Source organism: Orycteropus afer, unplaced genomic scaffold (assembly GCF_000298275.1).
Source record: "Orycteropus afer afer isolate SDZICR_OR568_19922 unplaced genomic scaffold, OryAfe1.0 scaffold00179, whole genome shotgun sequence".
Classification (NCBI taxonomy): domain Eukaryota; kingdom Metazoa; phylum Chordata; class Mammalia; order Tubulidentata; family Orycteropodidae; genus Orycteropus; species Orycteropus afer.
The window spans coordinates 3,766,816-3,781,413 of NW_006921766.1; the positions used below are offsets into that span (position 1 = coordinate 3,766,816).

At 42.4% G+C, this 14,598-nt stretch overlaps 1 protein-coding gene and 1 pseudogene across 1 annotated transcript in view; one reads left to right on the forward strand and one right to left on the reverse strand.

Moving 5' to 3' along the window:
- The window catches only part of PDE9A (phosphodiesterase 9A), a 191,687-nt gene that overhangs the window by 145,064 nt on the left and 32,025 nt on the right, over positions 1-14,598 (reverse strand). Inside the window, exons 2-3 of the mRNA XM_007947308.2 lie at positions 10,051-10,121; positions 5,209-5,286 (exon numbers count right to left, since the gene is read on the reverse strand). Of these exons, the coding sequence (XP_007945499.2) occupies positions 5,209-5,286; positions 10,051-10,121 (149 nt within the window). The remainder of the gene's footprint in view (positions 1-5,208; positions 5,287-10,050; positions 10,122-14,598) is intronic.
- Positions 6,932-7,440, forward strand: LOC103202391 (annotated as a pseudogene).

The window sequence follows — 14,598 nt, forward strand, 5'->3', positions numbered from 1 at the left end:
AAAAAAAAAAAAAAAAAAAAATGCATTGACCCATGTCACTTTAGTTTTGTGTATTTCACCGTATATAAGTTATATTTCAATAAAATGCTTTTTAAAAAAAAAAAAAAAAAGAATATAGCTGAGAGACCATATGGACCAATTCTACTCTGTGTCATGAGATCACAATGAGTTGAAATCTATTCGATGGCACCTAATGATAAATTATACCTAAACCCTGTGTAACTTGGACATCTAACAACATCTAATTATCTGCTGGGCATATATTTGTGATTCATTAAAGAGCTGTTGCATCTTAAAAAAAAAAAAGAAAAAGAAGATGGAAGGAATACACAGAGTCACTATATCAAAAAGAATTGGTTGATGTCCAACTATTTCAGGAGGTAGTGTATGATCAATAACTAATGGTATTGAAGGAAGAAGTCCAAGCTGCACTGAAGGAATTGACAAAAAACAAGGCTCCAGGAATTGATGGAATACTCATTGAGGTATTTCAACAAACAGATGCAGTACTCGAGGCATTTACTCACTTATGCCAAGAAATTTGGAAGAAGCTACCTGGCCACCTGACTGGGAGAGATCGAGATTTGTGCCCATTCCAAAGAAAGGTGATCCAATATAATGTGGATATTACTGAACAATATCATTAATATCACAGCAAGTAAAATCTTGCTGAAGATAATGCAAAAATGGTTGCAGCAGTATATTGACAGAGAATTTCCAGAAATGCAAGCAGGATTTAGAATGTGGAATGCAGGATATCATTGCTGATGTCAGATGGATCTCAGCTGAAAGCAAAGAACACCAGAAAGATGTTTGTAATCGACCATGTGGATCATAACAAATCATGGATAATATTATGAAGAATCGGAATTCCAAAACACTGAATTGTTCTCATGAGCAACCTGTACATAGACCAAGGGGCTGTCGTTCAAACAGAACAAGGGGATAGTGCATGGTTTAAAATCAGGAAGGGTATACATCAGGTTTGTATCATTTCACTATACTCATTCAATCTGTATGCTGAGAAACTGGACTATATGAAGAAGAACGTGGCATCAGGATTGGAGGAAGAGCCCTTAACAACTTGCGATATGCAGATGATATAACTTTTCTTGCTGAAAATGAAGATGACTTGAAGCACTTACAGATGAAGATCAAAGACTACAGCCTTCAGTATGGTTTACACCTAAACATAAAATAAAAATCCTTACAATTGCATTAGTAAATGGAGAAAAGATTGAAGTTGTTAGGAATATCATTTTACTTGGAGCCACAATCAATACCCATAGAAGCAGCAGTCAGGAAATTAGACACTGTATGGCACTAGGAAAATCTGCTGCAAAAGACCTCTTTAAAGCATTAAGAAGCAAAGATTCACTTTAAAGACTAAGGTGCCCCTGAACTAAGCCATGGTATTTTCAATCACCTCATATTCATGTGAAAACTGGACAATTTATAAGAAAGGCTAAAGAAGAGTTGATGCCTTTGAATTGTGGTGTCAGTGAAGAATACTGAAAACACCATAGATTGCCAGAAGAAGGGACAAATCTGTCCTGGAAGAAGTGCAGCTGGAATGTTCCTTGGAAGCCAGAATGGCCAGACTTCATCTCACCTACTTTGGTCATGTTGTCAGAAGGGACCATTCCCTGGAGAAGGATATCATGCTTGGTAAAGTGGAAGGTCAGTGGAAAAGGGGAAAACCCTCAAGGAGATGGAGTGATGCAGTGGCTGCAATGATGGGCTCAAGTATAGCAAGGATTGTGAGGATGATGCAGGACTGGGCAGTGTTTTGTTCCATTGTACACAGGGTCACTATGAGTTGGAGCCAACTTGATGGCACCTAACAACAACAGAAGAAGTCCTACCCACAAGATGGAATGTAAATCTGTGGATGGGGAGATAAGGAGGGATGAAAGTTTAAGCAAAGTTACTACAAGTGTCCTCAGAAGTGGAGGAAGCTAAAGAGAGATGTGACCTGGTAAACTGTACCATTGACTTGGTTACCTAGACTAATGGAGAAGGGCTGTTATTTGTGCAGAATAAACCAAGAAAGAGGTGGATAGCAGGAAACTAGAAATGCTTATCTAGCACTTTCCAAGAAGGAGGACCCCTTGGATAGACATGGCTTTCTGCTCACCAGAGGGCTGAGCTCCAACCTTTAGCAAGAATAGCTACTGAGGTTTTCTCACACTTTACATCAAAAACCAAAACCAAACTCACTGCTGTCGAGTCAGATCCAACTCTTAGTGGCCCCTCCTTGGGTTTCTGAGGCAGTATCACTATGGAAGTAGACTGCCTAATCTTCCTTCCGAGGAGTGGCTGGTGGGTTTGAACCACCAGCTTTCTGGTTAGCAGTCAAATGCCTTAGGTACTATGTCACTAGGCACTTTACATCAGTGGTCTTCAATGTGGCTACCTATTGGAATCATCTGGAGAACTTAAAAAAAAAAAAAATTCAGATTTAATTGGTTTTAGGAGAGGGCTGAAGGGGCCTTGGTGGCACAGTGGTTAAAGCGCTTGCTGCTAACCAAAAGGTCATCAGTTTGAACCTACCAGCAGCTCTGAGGGAGAAACATATGGTAGTCTGCTTCCGTGATGATTTATAATCTTGGAAAGCCCATGGGGAAGTTCTACTCTCTCCTATAAGGTTGCTATGAGTCAGAATCGACTTGATGGCATTTGGTTTGATTTGATAGGAGGGGGCTGGGCATCAATGTCTTTCAAAAAATCCCAGGTGATTCTAATTTCCAGGCAGAGTTGAAGGCCACTGGTTTCACTGAACTAGTTTATACTGAGATGAATTGATGCCACAGTTACAACAATGGACTGGAGCATACCAGCCATCCTAAAGATGGTGCAAAACTGGGCAAAGCTTCATTCTGTTTACATAAGATCACTTTGAGTCTGAGTCAATTTGATGACAGCTAACAACAACAACAAACCTATCCATATCTAAAACCATATCCATATCTACATTATCCATATCACCTATATCTAAACTATCTATATCATCTATACCTAGGCCTATATTCATACTTATATCAGTATGACACCTTGGCCTATCACAAGTAGAGCATTCCAGACTTTGGACATAGGAAGGGGTTTTGTCTGGTGTAAGCTTATGCTTTCTCTTGTTGACAAAGCACCTAAGGACAGAGAGGTTGGTTGACTAAGCTCAGCTACCTTTCTTTCCTGTATAGTTTAAACACCTCTACAGAAAAATTTCATGACTTCAAGAAGAATAATGCAGTTTAGCTCAGTTACAGAACCAGCTTGCACTGACGTAACGTACTGGTTAACATTTTCCCTTTCCATGAGACAGTTTTAGCTGTGTGGAATGTCAGGGGATGACAGGCCACTGGTTCACTTTCCTTCTGCAGCAGGATCCAGGTCAGGCTGAATTTGTACTGAGATTGTAAGAACCTTAGGAGTCTTTGGGGAACCAATTAGCACTTTCCCTTCTGGGGCGTTAGGAGCCTATAATCAGAACAAGAAGGGTAGGCTGAAGGACAAGTCTCCTGGGGGAAGAAATGAGAGGGATTGGTGGGCACAGCTGGGAGTGAGGGAGGTCTGGAGGGAGCATTCAGTGGCACAGGGCAGGCAGCTGACCAGAACAGTGCCGGCCACTGGCCACTGAGCATCAAGACCATCACTGCTGCTAAGATTTTCTAGAACTTTGTATGTCCCACCAAAGCTGGTCATTTGGTCAGCTCCTGGTCTGTGTTTTGCAAAGCCTTCATTGATTGAAGAGGATTTTTACCCTTGACCGGGGCTGGGAAGGGGCAGGAAAGAGGCAACAGCTTAGGAACAGGCTGGCATCTTGTCCATCCCCAGCACCTCGGTGGGCCACTGACAGCCAGCTTCTGGGGCAGCAGGAAGAGAAGCAGGTGCCTACCCTCTCCCCCAGATGCTCAGGTATGCACACAGCTTAGGTAGGCAGCCTCTCAGGGATCTGAGTGAGGGTCCCAGGCCATCCCATCACATGGAACCCAAACATTTATATGCTGCTGTTGGGCAGCCCTGGGCCATGAGTTGTTGAGAAGTATGAGGGTCTACATGGCACAGCTTCTCTGTGAACTCAGATGGGCTCACTATGGGTCAGCCAGGCAGGACTCTGATGACATGATTTATGACAGTCAGTCACAGCATGTCAGTCTCTAGAGGGAGGATCAGTGAGGAGCACAGAACCACAGAAAAGGGTCCTGAGGGCACCCCATGTACAATGCCTCATCAGACACAAGCCTCCCTCAGAACACAACTTAAACTCTGCCTTGCCCAACCAAAAGTATTAAGCCAGAGACTTCTGGGTCACTCAGCAATGGGTGAGCCACAGATCTGAGGGGCCTCTGCTCAGTGTCCTCCCTTTGGCTACACACGGCTAGCTTGTCCCACCTGATCTTACATACACTCACAAATGCATTTGCTGCCAACGCCTTTTACTTTCTAGGTTCTCCCACCTCTCTATAGTCCTAGTTCCCTTTCTCCTCCTCTTTGCAGGGAGGCACACATCCATTTATAACATGGGCCTTGCCCAAGTGCATAAACAATGAATGTTCCCCAGAGGCTCTGGGGAGGACCTCTCCTACAGCCCTTTCTAGGAAGACAGTTTGGCATTCACTGCAGGGGTCCTGGGGCCCGGTTCTACTACTTGAACTTGGGCTTCCTCCTGTGCTTCAGTTTCTCCATCTATAAAATATTAATAACAGTGTCACCTCAGAGGGCTGTTGCAAACTGAATACAGAGTCTGTGGAATGGTTCCTGGCCATGTTGGCAGTCATTATTATGATGGAAAGTGACCAATTCTTCTGCAAACCAGTGAGCTTGATCAAGCCTCCTTTATGCTCTCTCCAACCCACCCCTTCCATGTTTGGTTGAAATTCAAATCTTTCTGCTTGTTGTTGTTGTTGTTGTTATGGGCTGTCGAGTCAGCCTCGACTCATAGCAACCCCTCCTTGGGTTTCCGAGGCAGTATCACTACGGAAGTAGGATTGCCCAACCTTCCTTCCAAGGAGTGGCTGATGGGTTTGAATCGCCAGCCGTCTGGTTAGCAGGCAAGTGTCTTAGCCACTATGCTACCAGAGCTCCCAAATCTTTCTGCAGCAACAATTAAAAAGATAATAATAATCATAGGAAACCTTCTCATATCGTATAGTGATGCAGACACCCCGTGAGAAGAACAAGCTGTGGAAGCTGGCAGAAGCCTCTTACCGTTCTGAGTTTGCGGGCATGGTGGGGTCAATGGAGACCATGGTGTCATCTGTGGTCAGGAGGGAGATGGTTGTGTTCCTGAAAGACAACCAAGACAGTGCTCTCACCCATGTTCTCTGCTCTGGGGTATACACATGGATTTGACAAAGGCCTTGTTGACATAGCTTCCCCATTATTAATATCTGCATTCTTATAGTATATTTGCTATAATCGATACACCAATATTGATAGATTATTATTAACTAAAGTCCATTGTTTACATTGTTGTTAGTTGCCATGGAGTTGATTGCAGCTTAGTGTGCTCTGAAGGGTTTTCAAGGCTATGAATTTTCAGAAACAAATTCCCCAGGCCTGCCTTCTGAGGTGCTCTGAGTAGGTTGGAACCACTAATCTTTTGACTAATAGTTGAGCATTTAACCCTTTGCACCACCCAATGACTCCAGATAGTTTACATTGTGGTTCATCATTTGAGTCTATGGGTTTTGACAAATGCATAATGTGTGTCTACTATTAAAGTATCATACTGGGGGATATGACTTTAGAAAGAACAAGAACATGAGTACAAAAGACTAGCAAGCTTAAATGGGGTTGTGACAACACCAGGGAATGTAGTCATCATTAAGACATTGAAATTCCACTTGTGAATAGATTAAACAGTGGTATATAAGTTTAAGTTCTTTGCACATTTTGAAATAATTTAAAATGAGAATTGGAAGAATTCTGATTTACTGAGTTGGTAAATAACAAAAAATAAAAAAGCTGGTAAAATGAAAATGAACATTTACATCAGCAGATGATGAATTCATAGTTTGCCTTTCTGCTCCCAGTTCCTTTGTAAGCACATCTAAACATAGACATGAAAGTCTCCTGTGAAGTAGTTTTAAATGGATAAGATGAGTCTTCCTTCTCCAACCTCTCATCTTTTTGCACCTCTTATGAGCTGTGGTTACTTTGGGCAAGTTACTTAAATGCTCTGACCTTCAGATTTTTATTTTTTATTTTTTAAAATCTATGCAATAGGTGATGACATCCAGACCCCAAGGCTATATTTATAATAAAATATGATGTTATATAACATATAAATAATATGTACTATTATAGTATAAAATAATATATGACATCATATTACATAGAAGGAGCTCTGGTGATGCAGTGCCCAAGGCATTTGACTGCTAACCAGAGGTTGGCAGTTCAAGCCCATCACTCACTCCATGGAAAGGAAGATGGGGCAATCTATTTTCATAATGATTTACTACTTTGAAAACCTAATGGGGGTCACTATGAGTCGGAATCCACTCAATGGCAGTGTTTTTTTTTTTTTTTTTTATATTACATATGATGATACGTATTATATATCATATTACTTATATATATTTTACACTTTATTGTTGTTGAAGGAGCCCTGGAGGCACAGTGGTTAAAGTATTAGGTTGCTAACTGACAGTTCAGTGGTTCAAACCCTCAAGCTACTCCATGGGAGAAAGGTGTGGCAGTCTGCTTCCATAAAGATTTACAGCCTTGGAAATAGGAAAGCTGCAAAAACACTGGAGTGCTCCCACATAAATAAAAAGAGGAATGAAAGTTTCTCAACTCGCCACGGCACAACATCACCTTGGCACAGGGTGGGGCCTGGGGGGGTTCTGTGTTCTCTGGAGGGGCAGCACACTGGACTTTATTGGGCTGCAACAAGCCTCCATTCCCATAGCTTATGTGTTTTTAAAGTATGGCAAAAGTTCAAGTGAACAGTGTGGTGGTGCTGGATAATCCTTCTCCTTTCTACAACCTGTTCCAGTTCAAGGTCACTTTTGAGTGCATCATGGACCTGTCTGAAGACCCGGGATGGAAAATTATCTATACGGGCTCTGCAGAAAGTGAAGAATACTATCAAGTTTTAGACTCTGTTTTCCTGGGACCTGTGTGGCCAGGAAGGCATATGTTTGTATTTCAGGCTGATGCACCTAATCCAGGACTCATTCCAGATACAGATACAGTAGGTGTAACAGTTGTGCTAGCTACATGCATGCATTGAGGTGAAGAATTTATTAGAGGTGGCTATTACGTAAATAATGAATACACCAAGACAGAATTAAGGGAGAATCCACCAGTAAAGACTTTACTAAGCTTCAAAGGAATGCTTTGGCATCTAATCCCAGGGTCACAAAATTCTACACTAACTGGGAAGATAACACAGAAAAACTAGAAGATGCAGAGAGCAGTAATCCAAATCTATAGTCACTTCTTTAAACAGGTGCATTGCCTTCAGCATCAAAGGGATGGTCTATGTCAGAAAACTCACTAAATGTTATGTCAGAATCCCACATGGACTGCATGTGACCACCTGTCATCCCTTTATTACAAATTAAGCTATTAAAACACAGGACTTTTTCCCTGAAATTCCATGAGTGTATAGTCAAGACACAATGTGAAGAATTTGTTTAAAAGTCATACTGTAGACTTTGGCAAGTAGCGACTGGGACCTTAAAAGCTTGCAAGCCCCCATGTAGGTGCAACGATGAGTCTCTCCTCATCCAGAGCAAAGAAGAATGAAGAAAATCAAACATGCATGGAAACAATTAGTCCACGGGACTGGTATACCATACAATCCTCAGCCTATATGGCTATGAGGCCAGAACTAGATGGTGCCTGGCTACCACTATCAACCACTCGGAGGGGAATCTATGTAGGAGATCCTGCATAGAGTGGGAGAATAATGTGGAACAAAACTCAGCATCATAAAATGGCAGGGACCAAGTTTGATGCTCCAACAGAACATGGTGGAACCCCTGAGACTATGGCCCCTACCTGCCCTTCAGGTCTGGAATTGAACCTACACCTGTGGCTTCCAGACAAACAAAAGACAGGCATATGAGTATATCTACATTAGGTAGATACACTCGTTGGAGAGATCAATCATGGGAGAATAGAAGGGCTTGGTATGCACAGGGAGACAGCTTGGGGGGCAGGAGGGGATGGGAGGAAAGGACACAAGGAAGAGGTGGCTATGAGGAGAAACTGGGAGGAGAGCTGTTGCATTGTGGGAGATTACAGTCAGTGTCATGAGACAAAGTGTATGTGAAGTGCTGTATGGAAAATGAATTTGCTCTGTAAACTTTCACCCAAATCACAATAAAATTTGAAAAAAAAATGTTAAGGTTTAATTAGAAAAAAAAATCCTGTAGAAAGTTTATAAGAACACCAGTATTTGAGCAAATTGTGGAACTGAAATACAACTATTTTTAAGTAAAACCAAAGAAAAAAGATTCACAGCCTTGGAAAGCCTGGGGCAGTTATACTCTGTCTTATAGGGTTACTATGAGCCAGAATCAACTCATTGACGATGGGTTTGATTTGGTTTTGGTATATTGTTGTTGTTAGCTGCTGTCAAGTCAGTCCCCCCCAACACACACACACATACACTCATGGTGACTCCATGTGTTACACAGTAGAACTGCTTCATAGGGTTTTCTTGGCTGTAATCTTTACAGAAACAGTTCACCAGGCCTTTCTTCCATGGTACCACTGGACAGGTTGAACCACCAAACTTTAGGGTAGGTAGCGGCTGACTAGAAACCATTTGTGCTACCCAGGCTCTTCATATGATATACAACTCTAAAATCCAAACTCACTGCCATCAAGTCAATTCCAACTCATAGCGATCCCCTTTGGGTTTCTGAGGCAGTATATCTTTATGGAAGTAGATTGCCCAGTCTTCCTTCTGTGGAGTGGCTGGTGGGTTCAAACCACCAGCCTTCTGGTTAGCAGTCAAATGCCTTAGGCACTACACCACCAGAGCTCTTTATATGATATATAATACAATACAATACAATACAGAAGGAGCTCTGGTGGCATAGTTAGTAAGGCATTTACTAACCAGAATGTGGGTGGTTCAAACCCACCAGCTGCTCCACAGAAGAAAGATGAGGCAGTCTGCTTCAGTAAAGAGTTATAGCCTTGGAATACCAATAGGGGTCAGTGTGAGTGAGAACTGACTTGAGGGCAGTGAGTTTATAGTATATAAGAATATATATATATACACACACAATGCCTAATAAATAATGCCAAAGAAATCCCAAACTTTTGGCTATTTTTACTATGGCAAACTCTGCCACTTGTCTACTTTCAGGCACACAGTTTCATCCCTCGAGTCTCTCCTCACCTCTGTGTAAAAGACTTCTGTTTTCTCTTCTACCTCTCACCTTCTTTGACCAAGATCTTAACCTTAAAGTTAATTGCAATTGACACCCATTATCACTGGAAAGTTCCGATGCTAAAATTAGAAATTCACTTGCTTAAACAAACAATTTAGGAAAAAGTAACTTACAAAACTCTGACGATTCTAAGGTAGAATTCTGGTCTCTTCAACTCATTTCTGGATTCTAACTTTTGCCAGATGTTAATCTGTGTAGAACCCCCTGAGACAGAAAAGGCATCTGCTGGATTGTTTGGAGCCAGAGGACCATCCTCCTTTCTCAACTCTCCAAAAATGAATGGATAAATGAGAAAGAAAGAACAAGTGAAGGAGGAGGGAGGAAGAGAGGGAGGAGGAAGAAGATCTTAAAATCATAGTTTTTGATTAATTCTGACTAATGGGTCTCTCTGTGTGGACACAGAGAGGCGGGTTGACGAGCAGTGGCAGAACTGGCAGCCAAGCTTTTCCCACAGGTTTATTGATTGATTTCAAAGAGCTCCTGAGAACAAAGTGAATTCAAGTGACCTTCCCACACCTCTTATATCCTATATGTGGTGATTAGCCCTTTCAAAGAATCTTCCTCTCAAGTGGAATTGGAAAAGGCCTGGAGGCAAAACGGCAGCCATCCTAACAAGGAGCTTGCGAGCACTCACCGAGGCAGGCCGGTGGCGATACAGAACAGGTCCATGATGTCGCTGGAGTTGCAGTACTTGCTGAAGACCACCTACAAAACAATGACAACGTGCAGTGAAGAGTGGGCAGGGAGAGGGGCAATTAGTTTCCATGGTGATGCCAACGTCCATGTGTTTCCTCTCTGGTTCCCACCTAAAGGTCTATTTTAAAAAGAAAAAAATATCACTTCAGGCACTAGAATATTACACGTGCATCTTTATCTTTTCATACAAGTTATGAAAACGTCATTCTTTTGGTCAGTAAAAAGAGCTTGAAAAACAAAGTTACTGTCCATGTAAACACATCTGTATATGACATTACCACTATGTGGAGAATCATGTTTAATACTGAAATGATTGACAACTTGGCTTAGTGGTACCACAGGAGTTTCCAATTATCTCATAGGGACTATTATGTTAAAAAAAAATTAAGTGAATTTAAAAAGAATTGAACAGATTTTTTAGAGCAATTTTAGCTTTACAGAAGTACAGAGAATTCCCATATCCTCCCTGACCCCTGCACACTGTTTCTCCTATTATTAACATCTTGCATTCCTGTGGTACATTTGTTACCACTAATAAATCAATATTAATATAATATTATTAACTGAAGACCAGCATGATGTGATTTGGTCATGTTTTCAGAAGGGAATGGTCCCTGGAGAAGAACATCATGCTTGGTAAAGTAGAGGGTCAGTGAAAAAGGGGAAGACCCTCAATGAGATGGATTGACACAGCGGCTGCCCATGTTTTTGTTGCTAGCAGTTGCCATCGAGTCAATTCCCATATGGCCCATAACATTCTTGCTGCCCCTGAGTAAAAACAATCAAGCCAAACCTAGTGAGACCAACCTTATTTTTGGGATTGAGAATAAGAAGACCTTCAGCCAGCCTTGTCAGGTGGGCAGAGAGCTTCTTATCTACATGCTGCCACCGAGTCAGCACCTGACTCATGATGACTCCACCCTCCACCAACCCTATGATCAGTTGTGGGTCAGATCATTGTGAGTGATCCACAGGGCTTCCATTGGATTTTCACAAGCAGATCACCAGGCTTTTCTTGGTCAGCATCATATCAACATGCAAGCCTCCACTGACAGACTCATGGTGGCCATGCATGAGATGCATTGGCCAGGAATCAAATCTGGGTCTCTTGCATGGAAGGTCAGAATTCTATCACTGAACCAGCACTGCTCCCATATTCACATGCTACCAATTTGCAAATCCTTTATGCTTCATGGAAACAAAGAGTGCACAAAAAGCATTGGTAAAATGCAATTAAAGGATATGATGTGGAGACAGCAAAAATAAAAGAAAATCAAGATTTTATACTGCCATCCTACTTCGAGTCCAGTCAGGGCTGGTGTGCATAAGTAAGCAGGGCAGATCATCCAGAACTCTTTTCTGTGGTTTGATTGGCAGTGCAGTGATATTAAAACTAGACCAGAAAAACAAATGAGTGCACAGAGGGCCTCTCCTCCACCAGCTATTGATCATTCCCATATTCAGCTGAGGCTTGTGAATGTCAGTAGGTATTTTCATGTCTGGAAATTTTTATGCTGTCTGTGTAAAAGAATACTATATTGGCCTGCTGCATACCACAAGCCAAGCACTTTCTAAGAGATTTACACAAGGAAACTGTATGAGTGGAACTGTGCCCCCAAAAAAGATATGTTGAAGCCCTTACCCCTGGTACCTATGAACTTGACCTTGTTTGGAAATAGAGTCTTTGAAAATGTTATTAGTTAACATGAGTCCATACTGAAAAAGGGTGGGTCCTACTTCTGTAGTGATACTGCCTCGGAAACCCAAGGAGGGGTTGCTATGAGTCGGGGATGACTCGACGGCACATAACAACAACAACAACAATCCTACATCTCTTTATAATAAACAGACACAGTGGCAGATACAGAGGGAAGACAGCCACGTAAAGGCAAAGGCAAAGATCTGAGTGATAAATCTGTAAGTCAAGGATCACTGGGTGTCACCAGAAGCTAGGAGAGAGAGCATGGCCCTGGTGACATCCTGATTTTGAACTCCTGGCTTCCAGAACTGAATTTCTGTTGTTTTAAACCACTTACTTTGTGGTACTTCATTATGGCAGCTCTAAAAAACTAACCCAGAATCTTCACCCAAATCCTAAAAAAAAAAAAACTAACCCAGAAACTGAGTGTCTTCATTATCTAGTGCTGCTATAACAGAAATACCAAAAGTGGATGGCTTTAACAAACAGAAATTTACTCCCTCACAGTTAAGGAGGCTAGAAGTCCAAATTCAGGGTACTGGCTCTAGGATTTTCTCTCTACGTCAGCTCTGGAGGAAGGTCCTTGTCTCTTTAGCTTCTGTTCCTGGTTCTTTGGAGATCACCATGTGACTTGGCATCTACCTCCTCCCATCTCAGCTTGCTTAGTCTGCTCCTTTTCTATCTTTTAAGAGTTAAGATACACCCTATGCTAATCTTTCCTCATTAATATAACAAAGATAATTCATTCCCAAATGGGATTTTAAATACAGGCATAGAGGTTAGGATTTATAATACATATTTTTTAGGGACACAGTTTAATCCATAACACCAAGGCACAGAGATAAAAGTAGCTCTCACAAAGCCCAGCCAGACAGTGGTATATCAGGATCCCACGCCAAGCCATTGGGCTGTAGAGTAAACACATTTGACCACACATATACTGACTCTGAGGTTTTTGTATGCATTTAGTATCTATATTAAAAGTTCCACCACTCATCTGTCAGCTGGACAAAAATAAAGAAGACTACAGAAGAATACTTGGATTTGACCCTATTGAAAGTGCTGGGTGGCTCTGTGTTCTCCTTCTTGACCTCCTTTCAGGCTCATATGGGTTGAATTGTGTCCGCAAATTATGGGTTAGAATCCTAACTCTTGGACCTGTGGTTGTGATTTTGTTTGGAAATACAATTTTCTTTTGTTACATTTGTTAGAGTCCCTGGTGGGTTCACACCCCAGTGGTGCAAACAGTTGGCATGCTGGGCTGCTCAGTGGAGGTTTGAGTTCACTCAGAGGCACCTCAGAAGAATGCCTGGTGACCTACTTCCAAAAAAGCAGCCACTGAATTACCTAAGGATCACAGTTCTACTCTGACACACATAGGGTCATCATGAGTCAGAATCTATTCCATGGCAATTGGTTTACTGGTTTCTATTAATTAGATCACACCGGTGTAAGGTGGATCCTAAATCTAATCATTTTTTCATTATAAAGGAGCAGACACAGAGATATGCACACATGCACTGTGATGAGGGGTTAGGGGGATGCGGGGCAGACAGATGCCCTGTGAGGTATGGCTACAAGCCAAAGAGCCAAGGAATAGCTACCAAAAAGGAAGGAACTGACATAGCCAAAACTATGGTTTGGATTTTAAGACTCCATAACCATAAGAATTCTGTTCTTTAAAGCCACCCACTTATGGAATTTCTGTTATAGCAGCCCTATGAGGATAAGACAGTGGGAGTGCAGCAAGGGCCCTGCAAGCCCCTGTGTTTGAGCCACATCCTGCTATTTGCAAGTCCAAGGCAACAGGGCTGATGGGATCTCAGTATACCCAGAGGCTCTCGATAATCAAGTTTCCCATTATGAGGTTAGCTAAATGAAGATTTGATCATTAATTACTGTTCTCTAGTTCCTGCAGGATGCCTTATGGTTTTCTTGAAAAACCAAAGCCTGAAATAAACAAGGCTCTACACTCCTGGGTACAGTTTCCCCCAGCATTCACCCCCTCACCCCTAGTCACAGCTGCATAGGATTTCAGTACAGAGCAAGCAGTGAGAGTTCAGAAGGGCACTGTGAGAGCCAAGGGGACCAGAGTAAACGACAAGGTGCTGGAGATTGTTGGGAGTGGGAACGAAATCTTGATGATTCTCTAAATTCCCATTCTCTGAATGAGAGGCAGAAAACAGAGGCTAAGCCTGTGGTGACAGGGGGTCAAGGAGGCAAGCAGGCATTCATGAAGACAGGGGTGGTCCCACTTTGTGGTACCCACGCCAAAAGGTTCTTTCTCCTACTGATCTGGTCCTGGCATTAGGGCTGCCTTGTCTTTGCGGTAGGAAAAGGTTAGGGCAAGGAGCCATGGGGAGGGGACTGGTCCAGATGGGCCTCTTGATCCCAGGTTCACAGAATTCAAAGAGATGGGGGTAGCTCTCAGAAGAGCATTCAACAAAGGTGAAACCGGGCAGGAATGCACCAGAAAGTGCTTTCATAATATTCTTGTATTTGGGCCTCAGAGAGAAAAGTGATTTTTCATTGTCTCTGCCCCATTTACCCTTGCCTCTTTGGCATCTATTCAATCTAAATATGGTTGACAGTAGCTGCTGTGGAAATTATTCCCTCTTCTGAGCAATTAGGAGCCCAGGCAGAAGGGGTGGTAATAGCAGAGCAGAGAGACACAGCCAGGCCTTCTCGCCTGTAAGCTTAGGCACTGTGTCTTCTCTGATAGCCGGAAGTGGAGGAAAGACCCCTGTTCATTTTTCTGTTTCTATTTGGGGCACTTCCTTGCAGCTG